At 49.4% G+C, this 16,058-nt stretch overlaps 5 protein-coding genes across 5 annotated transcripts; 3 read left to right on the top strand and 2 right to left on the bottom strand.

Annotated features, from left to right (window-relative positions):
* The first annotated feature begins 2,060 nt into the window (after nucleotides 1–2,060).
* LOC122818195 (uncharacterized) lies at nucleotides 2,061–2,531 on the top strand. The gene has a single exon (XM_044092290.2). It carries the CDS (start codon nucleotides 2,277–2,279, stop codon nucleotides 2,529–2,531), a length of 255 nt encoding a protein of 84 aa, XP_043948225.1. The 5' UTR covers nucleotides 2,061–2,276.
* A 1,142-nt stretch (nucleotides 2,532–3,673) lies between these two features.
* LOC108022255 (chitin deacetylase 8) lies at nucleotides 3,674–5,551 on the bottom strand. The gene is made up of 3 exons (XM_017091114.3): nucleotides 4,999–5,551; nucleotides 4,136–4,860; nucleotides 3,674–3,982 (listed from the first exon to the last, which is right to left on the bottom strand). The coding sequence occupies exons 1-3, from the start codon at nucleotides 5,233–5,235 to the stop codon at nucleotides 3,733–3,735; spliced, it is 1,212 nt and encodes a 403-aa protein (XP_016946603.1). The 5' UTR covers nucleotides 5,236–5,551; the 3' UTR covers nucleotides 3,674–3,732.
* A 1,472-nt stretch (nucleotides 5,552–7,023) lies between these two features.
* Nucleotides 7,024–7,726, top strand: LOC108022367 (uncharacterized). Its single transcript, XM_017091247.3, has one exon. The coding sequence runs from the start codon at nucleotides 7,120–7,122 to the stop codon at nucleotides 7,582–7,584; it is 465 nt and encodes a 154-aa protein (XP_016946736.1). The 5' UTR covers nucleotides 7,024–7,119; the 3' UTR covers nucleotides 7,585–7,726.
* A 172-nt stretch (nucleotides 7,727–7,898) lies between these two features.
* LOC108022970 (alpha-amylase A) lies at nucleotides 7,899–9,559 on the bottom strand. The gene is made up of 2 exons (XM_017092195.3): nucleotides 9,332–9,559; nucleotides 7,899–9,277 (listed from the first exon to the last, which is right to left on the bottom strand). Exons 1-2 carry the CDS (start codon nucleotides 9,506–9,508, stop codon nucleotides 7,970–7,972), a joined length of 1,485 nt encoding a protein of 494 aa, XP_016947684.2. The 5' UTR covers nucleotides 9,509–9,559; the 3' UTR covers nucleotides 7,899–7,969.
* A 3,702-nt stretch (nucleotides 9,560–13,261) lies between these two features.
* Nucleotides 13,262–14,902, top strand: LOC108023084 (alpha-amylase A). The gene is made up of 2 exons (XM_017092337.3): nucleotides 13,262–13,469; nucleotides 13,524–14,902. The coding sequence occupies exons 1-2, from the start codon at nucleotides 13,293–13,295 to the stop codon at nucleotides 14,829–14,831; spliced, it is 1,485 nt and encodes a 494-aa protein (XP_016947826.3). The 5' UTR covers nucleotides 13,262–13,292; the 3' UTR covers nucleotides 14,832–14,902.
* The last annotated feature ends 1,156 nt before the right edge of the window (nucleotides 14,903–16,058 follow it).

Genomic DNA, 16,058 nt, shown 5'->3' with positions numbered 1-16,058 from the left:
CGCATCTGATATTCTAAAGCACGGCGCATATTATAAAAATAAATTCCACAAATTAATTGGCCACGCGTTCGTGTAGGGTGTTAAATTTAGTTAATTTTACATTTTTCCTTACGCTCTTTGGTTTTTTAAATTTGTTTTTTCTAGATTTTACGGTTTATTTATATTGATTCCCATTGCAATAGATTAACAAATATATGACACCTAAGAAAGATTAGAAAATGTAATCTAATTAATTTGCTCTTTTATTTATTTACATTTTGTATCTTTACAAAATGTGGTTCACTTATTGGGATAAAAGTTGAGAGACTTTATAGTCAGCAAAAAAAGACAAACTACTAAAAAGTATTCAAGGAAGTGAGTGTACAATTTTTATTGCATTACAATGTAAAGGAAAAAGTGTTGCATCAAATTGTTATTATTACTTTTAATTATTATTTCTCAGCAACCTGCTTCTAGGTTGAAACACACCTTTAGACCTGTTTTCGGCAGCGCATCTTAGCTGTTGTTGGGATTTTGTCACCCTTGCATTTGGCAGTTGTTTCTAAAAGCTGCGAGCCAAGTGCCTGCGAGGCCAAGCACAGCCAGGCAATCAGAACCAGGAGCATTGGCCAGGAATGTTTAAAAAATTCCATGTTGAATTGATTTTGTTGATATTGAATCGAAGTCAAAGGAACCAAGGTTGTGACTATTCCAAATCGCTCTGAAGACTGAGTTTCTCCTGGCTTGAATTCTACCTAAATAGCAGTATTTTTAAGGAAGTTAGAAATTTCAATAATGACAACCGGTTATTGGTCGTGACTAGTTTTAAGAGTTCTCTTTACTATTTCATGCATTTTTTATTTGGCAAACGCTTCCTTACATCCCTAATATAAATTAATAGAGACTTAATTATTCTGAGGACTACTTAAAAACATTTTTGGGGCATTAGGTACTTGCTTAGAGAATATTTGCAGGCTATTCGAGCCAGACCATCTTTCAAAAGTAATACTTAGGGCCGCTTTGGCCGTCTATATTCTACCTGCATGTTTGCCTCTTTAAGAGGAACTCTGAATTTGGATTTTATATGTGTTGATGACTTTCCTAAATTTGGCTTGACTTCAATACCTAATACTGAGAGGAAACTAAATTAGAGATATATCGTTAAAGCCGCGAAACTGCCAGTACATAATATTAAACATACTTTAGATGTTTTTTTTTAAATATAACCTTTTTTGTCAGTTTTAGATGTTGTTTTTAAATAGTACCTTTTTAGTCAGTTAAACATTCATAAAGGCATAACTTCAAGGATGCTTGGATTGGAGGTAGCTATTAGCAAATGTTCCCCAGTCAGATGCGCTTCCTGGGCATCGATGTAAGGACCATATCTCATCCCCTGAGTGACTTTTTGCGAAGTAACCTGAGCCCGGGCCGTAACCTGCCTAATAAATGTCGGCAATTTGAGCAAATAATTTTGACAATTCTATTGTCAACCACCGCAAACCGCATAGGGCCCCCGATACACCCATGTCCCTTCCACCCACCGACCCACATCATCCTCATCATAATCATCATCAAATGGCCTGGGTGGTTGGCATAATTTTCGCGAAGTAAAAAGAAGAGCAAACAAAAATTGAAACATAAAAATGTCATTTGGCTGTGAGTTCTGGGGCAGCCGAGGGTTAAGTACTGGAACCTTTTTTGCACTGTGTACTACATAAAAGTACATTAAAATAATGCCTGTTTGGGTCACAGACAGCTGAGGCGCGGGCCAAAGGCTCGTAGAGTCATTTATTTATGACAGCCGCCTTGCCACCCATGCGAAATTTATGCTAAACAGGGAGGAAGTCTCTAATTGAAGGGTGGCACTCGAGCCCTGAGCAGTGGAGTGTCCTGGCAAAAGGACAATGGTTCTGCGGCTTTGCTTTTCTGCTGTTAATCAGTGCAGTTTCGGAAAGTAATCAGCAAATATTTGCCCACTTTTGTTGCGATTTTCTCAAGCATTTCCTTCATTTTCATAAAAGCGAGGTCTCTCGTCTGCCGCATTGTTTGTCTTCTTGTTTATCTGTGTGGTTTCTCTGAAATGCAAATAGAAATCTATCAAAGCAGATCTGATTTGCCGGCAACCTTCGAGCGAAAACGAACCAATTTCACCATCGGCGCTGGGTGCTTAAGAGCCCTCGAATCCAGTGGCCTTATATGAACTGGGCAACTTTCACAATTAACTTGGTCACTGAAAAGTGCGATTCCGACTCAGTTCAATTCAACCGTTCAGCGGCAACGAACCATTGGAAATCATAATGGCATCTCTTCTTGGCTTCTTCGGCATATTGGCTTTGCTCCTGGGAACTTTGGCCCTGGACAGCGAAATTGTGGTGCCCGAACCCGGTGGTCCCGACACAACTGGCCTCAATGAAACGGTCAAGATAAATTTGAAGGACGCGTGGAGCTCTAATGGAACGGTGGTGGCGCAGCCGTACAACATCCTGGAGGTCGGGGGAGGCTGCCCCCCGGGGTATGTCCTGGCCAACAAACATTGTCATAAGAGAGCCTAGCTGCGCCCCAAGATCAGGAATGCATCAGGATTATTTTTGCTAGTGGAAGTAAACACTATATTGTTCAACAAATTAATTAATAAATAAATTTATGGAAACTTCTAAAGGTGCAAAGTGTGAGAGTCAACATGTCTCCGAAGTACAGACCAGAAAATACGTTTAATAGGTATTTGAAATGTCAAAAAAAAGTACTTTAATTGTGAATAGTTTCTACCAAAACGTCTCCCTAACTTAGAGCCAGGTAAACATTGCTAAGTGGCTGCTAAGTCATCAAGAAAATTCCCTCATAAAGGGAAATCCCCATCCGAGCATTTCAGCACATTTTGCTCGGGGTAATAGGGAAGACCTCGATTGCTCCAATCCTCCCCTCCGCTCCTTGGTCAACTATCAACCAATATGTTGCGGTCGTTTCCATGTCCAGCGTGGTCAAAGCCCCCGCCTCCGTTTGGGCCCAACTTTACCCCGGGGACGAGGTGGCTCGGCTAACCGCATACATAATTTGCGACAGCAACCGCAAAATGTGGATGGTCCTCCTCCGTCTCCCGTCTCCCGATCCAGACCCCCAGCCCCGTCCCCAATCTCTGACTGATATGCAACCCGGGGCTGTCATTAGTTAGGGGTCCATTAACAAAAATGCAACCGATGGCTGGCCAGACGGTCGAACGTCATTTACAGGTAGCAGCTGCATTGACAGGACCCCAAAACAGGACTCCATGTGGAGAGGTGGGCTCTCAGGACTCCGGACTGCGGGCTGCTAGCTCCGGAAGTTGGCGCATTAATTCACGACGAGGCCATGAAATATGACTACACTCGGGGGCTCTGCTCCGCTGAATGAGTTAATTAAGCGTCTCACGGCCAGAAACATAATTTGGGCTCATTTATCAGCGGCTGTCGGTGGTGCGGAGCATGTAAATTTGGCTTAGAGCTGGGAAATGTCCACTGTTGCCCCTCAAAAACATGGCAGATTCATTATGAAGCACACAAGGAAAAAGCGGAGATATGCGCGACATTGCATAGGAAAAGTTTTATACAATTTTGAAATTCCTTTAACATAAAGAAAAAGAAATAAATTGTATATATATAAAATAAAAAAAAGGCAGACACATCCCATATCAATCCTGTATAAAAGTCAAGTATCTTTTTGCAATCTTCATTTAATTGTTTTCGGTGTACGCTCTTCATAAGCCAACTGCTGGTAGTCCTACAGCTGCTCCCCTAGAGGATTGTCCAGCCAGGGATAGACGGCCGGGCACTTGTCGCACACGGTCATGTAGCGCTCCTCGCCGGTGGACATCTTCTGGACGTGGCACTGGACCGCACGGCAGTCCGCCTCCGGCAGAGCGGGACAGTCCTTGAACGGCGCGCCCAGCACGGGCTTCCTCACGTACTCCAGCATGCGCGAAATGCCGGTGAAGTACACATCCGTGTAGGTGTTCAGGTGGTTCATGAATCTGGGAAAAGTGAAGGGGAAAGGTGTGATATTTCAAAAAGTGTGTGGTCTTCCATTTAACCTAACCGAAGATATGTCATTTTGACAGACGAATAGTTTTACTATTTTATGGTAGTTTTACTACTTTATAGAAGGTTTTCCTCAGGATACTTACTTTTTGAAGGCGCCAAAGTAGTTCCGACCCCGCGAGAACCAGGCAGCATGCAGGTACATCCCGAAGGGTGCCCGGCTGCCCTCGTAGTGCCTGTTGAAGTTCTCCAGCATCCAGTCGAACAGCTCGTCCACGTCGTCCTCCGGCGGATACACGCAGGCGTCGATCATGGAGCAACTGTAGCCCTCGGTGTCGGTCCACGTTACCATGGGGTTGACCCAGAAACCGGGAATCGAGGCCTCGGGGCAGGGACCTATCTGGCAGTCCTGCTTGGACTTGTAGTCCAGGGTGTAGGGCCACATGGCCGGGTCCTTGAACTGCTGCGTTGGCCAGGAGCTGTCGTAGCTCAAGCCCAGACGCCGGGCCGCCTCGAAGGTGTTGTTGCCTGAAATCTGGAGGAAGGGCAGGCGCATTCCCTGAATCTTCTTGGGATCCACCTTGGCGAAGGTCTCCAGCATTTTCAGCTGGGCTCCGAACTCCCGCTCCACGGTGGCCACATCAGCCGACCGCCAGTACTCGGTGCCATCGCCATGGGTCACCGAGTGCAGGGCGATCTCGTGACCCGCCCTGTAGAGGGCGTTAACCCTCACGTAGTCGGTGTACTCGTGGGACAAAAAGAATGTTCCGGCCGCCTCACAGCCATCCGGGTTGGTCAATCCTTGGAAGAGCAGCTCGTACTGTGCGTAGTTTACCGCGTTTACAGCGTCATCGAACGTAATGGTCACGAACTGGAAAACATATAGATAGATAGATAAATAGATAGATAGATAGATATATAGATAGATAGATAGATAGACATATGATTAATCAACTGTTTTTTTCGACATGATACATTTTTGATGGAAATATTGTGTGTGGTGTGTTACCTGAGGAATCTCGCTCTCCTTGCCCTGGAACTTGGATCTGGGCAGGATGGCGTCGGAGCAGCGGCAGTCGGGGAGTTTGCAGATGGCCGGCTTGCAGGGTTCGGCGAGGGGCAGGCTCGCCTGCTTTTGCGACTGCTGCTTCAGCTTGTTCTTCTGCTTCTTGGACTTGGACTTGGCCTCGCCAGTGAGGGCCAAGGCCAAGAGGAGACCCAGAATCACCAGGGTCGGGTACTTCATGCCGTGCTAGATAGCTCTGAGCTCTGTGCTCGGCCACCGATGCTCCGTGGGCCTCTTATAACCTTCGGCGAGAGGTACTATCTTATCAGTCGGCGGGGGTTCCAAATATGATTTGCTTGTTCAACACAGGGTGTGTCTCCCCCTGGGTGGGGCTCCCTCGAGTGACCTTGTGGCATCCGCAGAGCACCAGCAACTCCAGTCAACCAAAAACAGACCGAACTTTCAATTATAGACATGCCAACGATCGGAGTGGCCAAAGTTTGCCTCATTAGCATAACCAAAGAACTTGCCAGCTGAGATTTGCCGTTGAGTTGTGGAAAAGTGGAAAACTTTTCACACTTTTCGCCGGAGATCGCAATCGATGCAGCCCAAATTATGATAGACCATTCCCCCCGGGAAATTCACTTGAAATCGTAAACAAGTGCTTGAGAAACTTTTCACAACAGCGACAGGACAGGAAACTCTTAAAAACAAAGCAGGCGAAAGGCGAAGTCAAAGGAACCCACAGCCAATCATGTTGGCTAGGGGTTCTCAAATCCCAACAGGCAGTGCGGAAAAGTCAATACAAGATTGAGGAAAAGTCTTTGAAAAGGCACGTGGGCAGGGGGATCGAAAAGGAGTCTGAGAGTCAGACTTCCGTTCCCCGATTATTCGGGGTGCACGCCCCGAATGCGGTTTGGTCACGTTCCGGGGCGGCGCCATCTCGGCTAGGAGCCGCAAATCGTGGCCAGCCAACCGCCGCTCAGCCGACAGGACTCTCGGAAAAGCGGGCGGAAAGTGGGTGGGAAAGCGAGGCCACTCGGCTCCGTTGTAGGGGCAATGCAACATGTTTGAGTGAGTTCGACGCGTAGGGTCTTACATCCATCTCCGGGAAGGGCTCTAATGAAGATTGAGACTGGCTGACTGCCTTATTGAATCCTGATTGACGGCGGGGTGGAAGCGTCACCCGTTCATCATCTCTCATTAGGAAGTTCCACTATGCCACAAGGGCGTTGGGCCGTGAGATCAAAGGGAAACCCCCACCCCGGACACATGTGGCCTAATCAAACCTCCTCACGTGACCGAAACTGCTCTGAAATGCAAATTTTCACAGGACTAATAAAAATGTTACTCATATGCGTGGAAGATTTCCCAAGTGCCAAAGGCGAACTTTGCCAGGAGAAAATCCGCACGCACGTCTGGCTCTGAAAACTATTAAGGGGGTGGTGGTTTTCCCACCGCTGCCAAGGGAGGAGGTTCAGTCGTGTGCCGCCCTCTCTGTTTGCCAATTTTCGCGATAATCACAAAACTAATTTGCATAGCCCTGAGACCAGCAAATCTAGGCTAATCAAATCAGCCAAACGAACAAACTCAATTTGCGGCAAGAGTATTAATGCGAGCATATTCAGGGTACGTACTGTACAGTACATACTCACTTGCGATGTTGTTGATGCTCTATTTTTGAAGGGGTAGGTTTACAAGGGAATCAGTTTCAATTCCGGGAAAAAATTTAAATGAAAAGGGGGAAACAATGTATGTATCTTAAGCACAAATAGGTGAATTCAGAGTCATTAAGCTGATAAATCTACCTCTTTTCTTTAATATATTTTTTTAATGAAGATTCCTAAACCTTATGCAATCTACAACTTTATTTCCTGAAAGTGTATTTAAGCTTCAGCGCATGCCGACTCAGAGGTCTTCCCCAACCTCTACAGATCTCAAATCTTATGAAAGCCCTCAGTTCCATCCCATCCATCTGTTATTGCCTGATGGGACTATGCAAATCTCGGCTTACGAGATGGCCTAGCATTACATTTCACATAATTTTCGGGTGGAGAACGGCAGTAGTCCAGGGAAAAGCAGGAAGTTCCAAAAGAAATAGGCGAAATTCAAAATTACCGAAGGATGTCGCACAGGGAGCGAGGCGGAGGAGGAGTAGTAAAACGGGATCCATCAAATAACTGGGATGCGGAAAGGACTGCCCGGTTTTTCTGCGATATGCAGGAAAATGAGGTGCGGACGATGCATTACTTAGGCCTGGCTTACTTGGTGTTGTCCCGTCGCCCAAGGCTACAGTTAAAGGTTCCTCTATCCACCCAAAACTACGAAGATGGAGCCAATGTGGGAGCCGGGAGGCGGAGAGGCTCTGCCCTCCAGTTGGTCTTCACCTGTCCATCGAACTATCCGATCCAGGTGCCGCAGGTGGAGATCGTGGAGAAGCGGAACATCAGCAAGTCCTTGGAGCAGGCTCTCCAGGAAGAGATTGCCCAGACCTTGGAGCAGCACCTGGGCCTCCAGATGATTGTGCCCGTGGTCACCCGGCTGCAAATGCTGATGAACAAGGAGGCGAGGAGGCAGCCCACTCAGTAACGTGCTTTCTAGGTGTCGACCATCCGTATATCCTGTCATAAATATTATCCCTTCTTCCCCTTGTTGTTAGCAAGTATAATTTACTGGCACTTGTTTTTAAAAAAGATGATTAAATAAGCAGACAAAATTTGTGTACCCCCTACTGGTGCAATCAATTAAGTACGATTATATCAAAGATTTACAATGTTTTCATAAAAACAATAGATCGGGGGGCTTGTGTGCCATCAAGATAACAACCAATTCCGCAACTCCCTCAAATATTCTCTATCGCCTGCAATCATTTTGTCATGCCAGAAATTCAAAACACTCAAGTGTTCATAATCTCATCGTATATATTTTGTAAAACTAATAATCTCAGTTGAGTGGCGGGCCAATCTCGAGTTGTTTACAACTTGGCGTTGACGTGGATGGCCAGCACCCCGTCGTCCTCGGAGCTGCCGATGTAGACGCTGGCGCGTCCGTCGGAGCCCACGGAGACGCTCTTGCCGGTGCAGGAGGAGCCGCTCTTGGCGCCGGAGATGACGTCGCAGTAGGTGCCGCTGGGGAGGCCCGTCTGCAGGGACTGGTTCAGGTCGTAGTTGTCGTTGTTGAAGGCCACAAAGCCCTTGTTGCCGCGGCTGAAGGAGATCTGGTTGCTGCCGTTGTCCCACCAGTTCTGGATGGCGTCGCTGCCCACGGCGTTCCTGAAGGCCACCATGTTGTAGATCTGGCGCCACCTGTGCTCGCACACCCAGCCGCCGCCGCAGGAGTTGTCGCTGTTGAAGGTCGGCGAGGCGATGGTGTTGCCGTCGGTGGTGGGCGGACCCTGGTCCGTGTCCGTGAACGAGAAGGAGGACATCACGCGGGGCGTGCCGAAGGGGTGGGCCAGCATGAAGGCGGAGGCCATCTTGTACTGCTTGGGCACCTTGTAGGTGAGCACGTCGGCGCCTCCTGCTCCGTGGCCGCGCTGGTTGTCGTGGTTGTCCACGAAGACCAGCGAGCGGTCGGAGGCCGCGAAGCCCCAGCCGGTGCCCCAGTTGGTCAGGTACTGCAGCTGGTCCTTGCCGCGGAAGACCTTGCCGATGGAGTCGGAGTGGCGGAACTCGGTGACGGCGCCCAGCCCGGTGTACTCGCTCTTGCTGATGGCCTCGCCGCCCATGTCGATCACCTCCTGCACGATGTAGGCCTTGGCCCCCGAGGCGAAGCCGTGCTCGGTGTTCAGGTTCTTGAGGCGGCCGTAGATGACGGCCAGGTCCGCGGGCCACATGTGCTTGGCGGCGTCCACGCGGAAGCCGGCCACGCCGAGGTCGATCAGGTGGTTGAGGAACTCCACCACCTTGTCCTGCACGTAGGAGTTGCCCTGGTTGAGGTCGCGCAGACCCACCAGCTCGCAGTTGCGCACCTGGGTGGCGTCGTTGTAGTTGCTGATGGCGCAGGTGGGGTTGAAGTCCAGCGAGGAGTAGGGCACTCCGGGGTAGCTCTTGCTGCCGGGGCTGGCGGTGCTGCCCCCCGTTCCGTAGGTGCCTCCGTCGGCGGCCATGTGGTTGAAGACCACGTCCACGTAGATGCGCACTCCGGCGCTGTTGCAGCGCCGCACCATGCTGGCGAACTGCTCCTCGTTTCCGGAGCGGGTGACCAGCTTGTAGGAGATGGGTTGGTACCGCTCCCACCAGGGGCGGCTGTCCTTCACGGCGTTCTCGTTGACGGGGGAGACCTAGTACGGAGCGGTTAGTATATTCTCGAGGAGAACAAGGAGTTCCATCCCCACCTGCACTCCGGCATAGCCGTTGGGTCCCAGGAAGTTCTCGCACTCGGCGGCGATGTCGTCCCACTTCCACTCGAAGAGGTGCACCATGCCGCTGCGCCCGGAGGCGTAGTTGGTGTCGAACTGGGCGCTGGCCACCGCCAGGAGGGCGAGGCACACTACGGTCTTGGCCAGGAACATCGGACTCTGATACTGGTTCTGGTGGAAGCTAACTTTCACTCTGGTTGGAAGACTGCGCGTGCAGCTCTTTTTATATGAGACTCGCTTGGGGGAATGATTTGTGGGGGAACTTATCGCCCCCTAAGGCGCTCCTCTCTCGTTGAGTTGATTAAATCGCGATTAAGAGGTCTTATCTGAGTTCAGGACAGACCTATTGACTGGCGGCAATTATAATTACTGGAAAATATAAACAACGGGATAGTGCATTCCTCTGATATCCGGTGCGTTGGGATTTATTGGCCACTCGGCCTGCAGTCTGCTCGAAGCGTGACCACAGTAAACTTTGCCCCTTTTAACACATGTTTTGTTCGTTTTTCGGGAACCACACAACAGCCACTTTCAAAAACAAATGAAATTCGGGTATATGAAACTTTTTAATGATAATTGTGAAGCCTTTTTGTGATTATATTTTGGGTAGTGTTCGTAGGACTTCATAAAATTATGGTGGTTCATATAGCTGTTATGATTTCCAAAGGATACCTCTTACCTTTCGGGGTAATCTCACTGGAGAGCCAGAGTGTTGTGAATAATAAAATAAATCGTTGCCAGTATTAAAATCACAATGTCCATTTGCGGTCGAGGCAACTCGTGTTGGGCGGCTGCCGAAATATCTTTTGATTAGCCCAACGAATGGTTCTGGTTGTGGGCCATAAGAATCCAGGTCATGTAGCCCGCATATAAATCCCGGCAAATTCATGCATGACCCATAAAAGTGGAGCCCCGCCCCGCAGAAACGGAGCCGGCACTCCAGGAGCATATTTCCTATTTATTACTGCAACTTTTGGAGGAGTTGGAGGAGTCGGTTGAGTCTGGTGGGGTGTTAATATTTCAACACGCTTACACAAAAATTGCCAATTAAGCGCATTTATGACTGCAACGCAGAGCAAGTGTGTGTGTCTGCCATATGCAACTCGGGTCGGGGAGCAGTCGGGGTCACCACCCCCATCGCCATCCCCATCTCACAGCCCCAGTGGAAACAGTGTCTGGCCCATAAACATCCTTAATGCGAGGACGTGTGCACTCCGAAGACGCTCGTCGGATTATTAAGAAACAATGAAGCCGGGACGTCGCTAGAAGCCATAAAAGCGGACACATAACGCCCGGTTTATGGCGCAAGTTAAAACCGGAAACTAAATAGTTGACACCGCGCGGACATTGACCATCGGATACGGATGTGGCTGGTGGCTGGTGACTGGTGGCTGGTGACTGGTGACTGGGGGTTCCAGGGAGGCGGGTCTGGGCTCTCGTAAAGCCCGGGTCAATGACGAAAACATAATTTGTAATTTGAATTTGCTCCGTGTTCGAGCATAAGCAATGAGCTCCGTGCCGTGTCCTTCGCCGATGTCCTTTTGGGTATAACAGATTCCACTCGCGTCTTGGACACGGCGCAAATAATTCCTTAGGATGGCGATTGCTATTGCAATAAGAGTCCTTAGAAGGAAAGGAAAGCACATGTGATATTGTTAGTGTCCAGAATTTTAAATTACTTTTTACAATAATTATAATTTATTTGGATATCTTAAAATTTCCTTTATTACAGTAAGATATGGCTCCCTAAACAAAATATAAATATATAACTATAATTCCTATTATTGCATATGTGAATTACTTTGGAACGACTTAACTTTTGTGACGAAGGTAAATGCTTCAGAAAAATATAGTTTCTTAATGTGATGCTAGGTTTTAGGTGAAGAAAATGTTGTTAAGTAAAAACTACAATCTGGTTTGATATAAAAAAAAAAAAAAAAATCCTTTTCTAAAAGGTATGTGTGTTTTATTTCCAGTAATAAACAGGACTTCCTCCTCCGGGCTGCCTGCATTCTTAAGTCACAATTAACTCGGAATGAATTACTCGAGTAACCCCACGTCGCAGTTGAGGTATCAACCGATATTAAAAAGTGTCTGCAGGGGGAGTTCCGCCTTGGGTTAAGCCATCGGCTTTGGGAAAGGGCTACCTAGGTAAACACCTTCGTCCTTTGGCTGATTTATGCGCTTATCACGCAGGCGTCGCCGTTTTTATGTCCCTGTCGTCGCCGTCTGTCGGCCATAAATGTCCTGCCCGGAGTCCTGCTCGCAAATTTGCCATTTTAATGCTCCTCCGGAACTCGGCTAGCGCTTTTCAATTTCTCCACACACACAGTACCTGCGAGATGGCTTAGGCTCATCCCTCGCCCCGTGACAGTTTTTCATTACGCACAAATCCTTCGGGCATACACAGTCGCATTAAAAGAGGATGTTGACTAAGAGCCAAAAGGGAGAATAATGGCAGAAGGGGTGAGCAGTGGGCAAACAGCTCCTCCTCGACGGCAGTCTTAGGAATTTCATAAAAACCGTTGCGGGCTTATCGCAGCTTTAAGATGTCTGCATGTCCTGTGGGTGCTCGCATGTCCTGTGCCCTGCGACACTTTCCAACTGACATTATGCAACTTTGAGCGGCAGCAACAAGAACTGCAGCTATCTAAATTACCCAGAGACATCCGGCGTGGCAGGACCCTTGCTCGCTCACATGCTCAAGGATCAACAGGAAGCGCCCCAAGGAGTCTGACTAGCTCCATGTGTTGCATTCTGCTTTCAGGAGGCTTCTTCCTCTTTTTTCGCTTCCCATGGCGCTGCAAATTTCGTTTGGCACTGCGACAGGAAGGAAATGTGAGCATGCAAAGCCGAAAAGGTCCTGGGTAGACAGAGATAAGTTGGCCGGCAGTCGGCAGTCAGCAGTCAGCAGGCGCCAATTAATGCGTCGCCCTACGTGTTAGCATTCAGCCACTCGAGAGTCCTGGAATCCGGAGGATCAAGTGGCCGCCAGTCAAGGCCAGAAGTCACGTATTCCCGCGAGAGTTGCGAACGGGGAAGTTCGGGTTGAAAAAAGTGAAGCCCTTCACTGACTCCATTCAATACTACAGTACCTGTGTCCTTAATTCAAACATCGCATTTCATATTCAAAATGATTTGAATCACCGCAGAAAGTGCATAACACTTTTAATTTATTCAGTTTTTATGTCAACAACTAGAATTCATTTCGGTTAGGAAATCAAAGTTCAAAATTACGAAATTAAGTATAATTGTTTCAGATGGAAATCATAGCGGAAAATATATGTGCTGAATTTAAAGTTAATGGATTTACAAGGTCTTTCGTTATCAGTGATAGTTAAAGCCCACTGAAAAGTCTTAATTGTATATGTCTTGACAGCAAACTTTATACTCTACCTTGTTTTAAATAAGTAGCATTTGTTATTTTAATATTTAAAAAATGTATCTCAATTTTTATTTTATTATTAAGCAATGTTCCGTAAAATATAAGAATGTTTTATTATTACAAACTGCTTTAGAGGTATAATTCAACAAGTCTGGCCATAAGGATCATAGTTCACAGTGGTCACGCTTCCAGCAGCCTGCAAGTCAAGTGGCCAATAAATATTTGAGCTCAGCGATACCAAAGGAATGCATTGTCCCGATGAATAGTGGTACAGAAATAACCATAATAAGCCGGCCACCTAATCATCTCTGAAAAAATGCGAGCTACAGTCAATACGTCTGCCAGGAATTTCGATAAGGCAAACAAATCGCAAATCAGCCACCTTAGGTGGTAAAAAACCCTCGGGGGCGATAAGATCCCCTGCAGCCACAAATCACTCTCCCGAAGCTTCGAGATATGGTAGCAGTGGGGTCCACTATAAAAGGAGCTGCTTTTGACGGCCTTCCAACCAGAGTGAAAGTTAGCTTCCACCAGAACCAGTATCAGAGTCCGATGTTCCTGGCCAAGACCGTAGTGTGCCTCGCCCTCCTGGCGGTGGCCAGCGCCCAGTTCGACACCAACTACGCCTCCGGGCGCAGCGGCATGGTGCACCTCTTCGAGTGGAAGTGGGACGACATCGCCGCCGAGTGCGAGAACTTCCTGGGACCCAACGGCTATGCCGGAGTGCAGGTGGGGATGGAACTCCTTGTTCTCCGCGAGAATATACTAACCGCTCCGTACTAGGTCTCCCCCGTCAACGAGAACGCCGTGAAGGACAGCCGCCCCTGGTGGGAGCGGTACCAACCCATCTCCTACAAGCTGGTCACCCGCTCCGGAAACGAGGAGCAGTTCGCCAGCATGGTGCGGCGCTGCAACAGCGCCGGAGTGCGCATCTACGTGGACGTGGTCTTCAACCACATGGCCGCCGACGGAGGCACCTACGGAACGGGGGGCAGCACCGCCAGCCCCAGCAGCAAGAGCTATCCCGGAGTGCCCTACTCCTCGCTGGACTTCAACCCCACCTGCGCCATCAGCAACTACAACGACGCCACCCAGGTGCGCAACTGCGAGCTGGTGGGTCTGCGCGACCTCAACCAGGGCAACTCCTACGTGCAGGACAAGGTGGTGGAGTTCCTCAACCACCTGATCGACCTCGGCGTGGCCGGCTTCCGCGTGGACGCCGCCAAGCACATGTGGCCCGCGGACCTGGCCGTCATCTACGGCCGCCTCAAGAACCTGAACACCGAGCACGGCTTCGCCTCGGGGGCCAAGGCCTACATCGTGCAGGAGGTGATCGACATGGGCGGCGAGGCCATCAGCAAGAGCGAGTACACCGGGCTGGGCGCCGTCACCGAGTTCCGCCACTCCGACTCCATCGGCAAGGTCTTCCGCGGCAAGGACCAGCTGCAGTACCTGACCAACTGGGGCACCGGCTGGGGCTTCGCCGCCTCCGACCGCTCGCTGGTCTTCGTGGACAACCACGACAACCAGCGCGGCCACGGAGCAGGAGGCGCCGACGTGCTCACCTACAAGGTGCCCAAGCAGTACAAGATGGCCTCCGCCTTCATGCTGGCCCACCCCTTCGGCACGCCCCGCGTGATGTCCTCCTTCTCGTTCACGGACACGGACCAGGGTCCGCCCACCACCGACGGCAACACCATCGCCTCGCCGACCTTCAACAGCGACAACTCCTGCGGCGGCGGCTGGGTGTGCGAGCACAGGTGGCGCCAGATCTACAACATGGTGGCCTTCAGGAACGCCGTGGGCAGCGACGCCATCCAGAACTGGTGGGACAACGGCAGCAACCAGATCTCCTTCAGCCGCGGCAACAAGGGCTTCGTGGCCTTCAACAACGACAACTACGACCTGAACCAGTCCCTGCAGACGGGCCTCCCCAGCGGCACCTACTGCGACGTCATCTCCGGCGCCAAGAGCGGCTCCTCCTGCACCGGCAAGAGCGTCTCCGTGGGCTCCGACGGACGCGCCAGCGTCTACATCGGCAGCTCCGAGGACGACGGGGTGCTGGCCATCCACGTCAACGCCAAGTTGTAAACAACTCGAGATTGGCCCGCCACTCAACTGAGATTATTAGTTTTACAAAATATATACGATGAGATTATGAACACTCGATTTTTCTGAACGCGTGGGATGATTAGAGGCTTCCGAATAGACATTCTCGGGATCGTTTTGAGTGCAATGAGTTTTACAATTTGAAGTAGCATGCGGGAGAGCACCTCTTTAATTAATTAAAAATTGTTAGGCACTCTAAGCAATCACAGTGTAGAGACCATTCACAATTTGAAGTGCTTCTTTATAATATAATTAAATGGGCACATAGGACAATAAATATTTTAATATTTCCTGTACTATTCTGTCCACTAAACAAGTATCTTATCTTATTATTATCTTATCTGAACAAAAGACTCCAATTTGCAGTCTCTTAAAAACACACGACGTATTTAAAAGGCAGATGGATTTCAACAGGTCCTGTGCGAATGTGAATATTGATTGTTGACTTCGGCTGTACATAAATCACACCGAACCCCCTCTTCCGCACCCCTTCTGCGGATCCTTGGAAGGACCTGCGAGCTCGTAGGCTGGTGGTGCAAATTGAAGCTGTCCGGGATGCGACGCTCATGCTCGTGTTGCCGGAGAAAGGACAAGGCACGCACCAAGTTAAGTCCGTACCCACACCCCCGGCGGATTCTATTAAAATTGCCTGTCATTGCCGTTGCCGGCATCGTTATTGTCCGCTCCCGGGATCCTGGAGAAGGGCGGGGGCTCCTGCTCCAGTTCCTCCTGCAGGACCTCTTTTTCGGAATGGCAGACATGCTTAGTCCCTTGGATGGCGACGTTGTCTTCTGGCAGGACCATTATTCTTCAACAACGTGCATTATATTATCCTTTGGCTGAGGGCATTTGTATGCTGGTCCCGGGCGCGAATTGCATTTGGGATCGGGTGGTTTCGGCTGGCTCCCCTCTGATTTCTGGGTGGATTCCGCTGGAACTGGAACTGGCCTTTCAGCTGTCGTCGGTGCAATTTGTATTGCCATGGCCGCCCGTCGTCGTCGTCGTCTGTAAGTTGTTTTCTATTGGTTTTCTCGTTTTAAATTTCAATTTGGCGTCCTGTAAGCAAGATGTATGTACAAGGCCGGAGCGGGTACTCCCCCTCGATACCCACCCCGGTCCCCTCCAGAGGAGGAGCACACATATGCTGACAGCGTCAGGTGCGCCAACGATGGGCGATTTATTTGCGTCAGTGCGCCCAGGTTGACACTT

The sequence above is a fragment of the Drosophila biarmipes genome, chromosome 2R (assembly GCF_025231255.1).
Source record: "Drosophila biarmipes strain raj3 chromosome 2R, RU_DBia_V1.1, whole genome shotgun sequence".
Lineage (NCBI taxonomy): Eukaryota > Metazoa > Arthropoda > Insecta > Diptera > Drosophilidae > Drosophila > Drosophila biarmipes.
The sequence above is the reverse complement of the archived record's forward strand: the minus strand, read 5'-3'. Positions and strand labels throughout refer to the sequence as shown.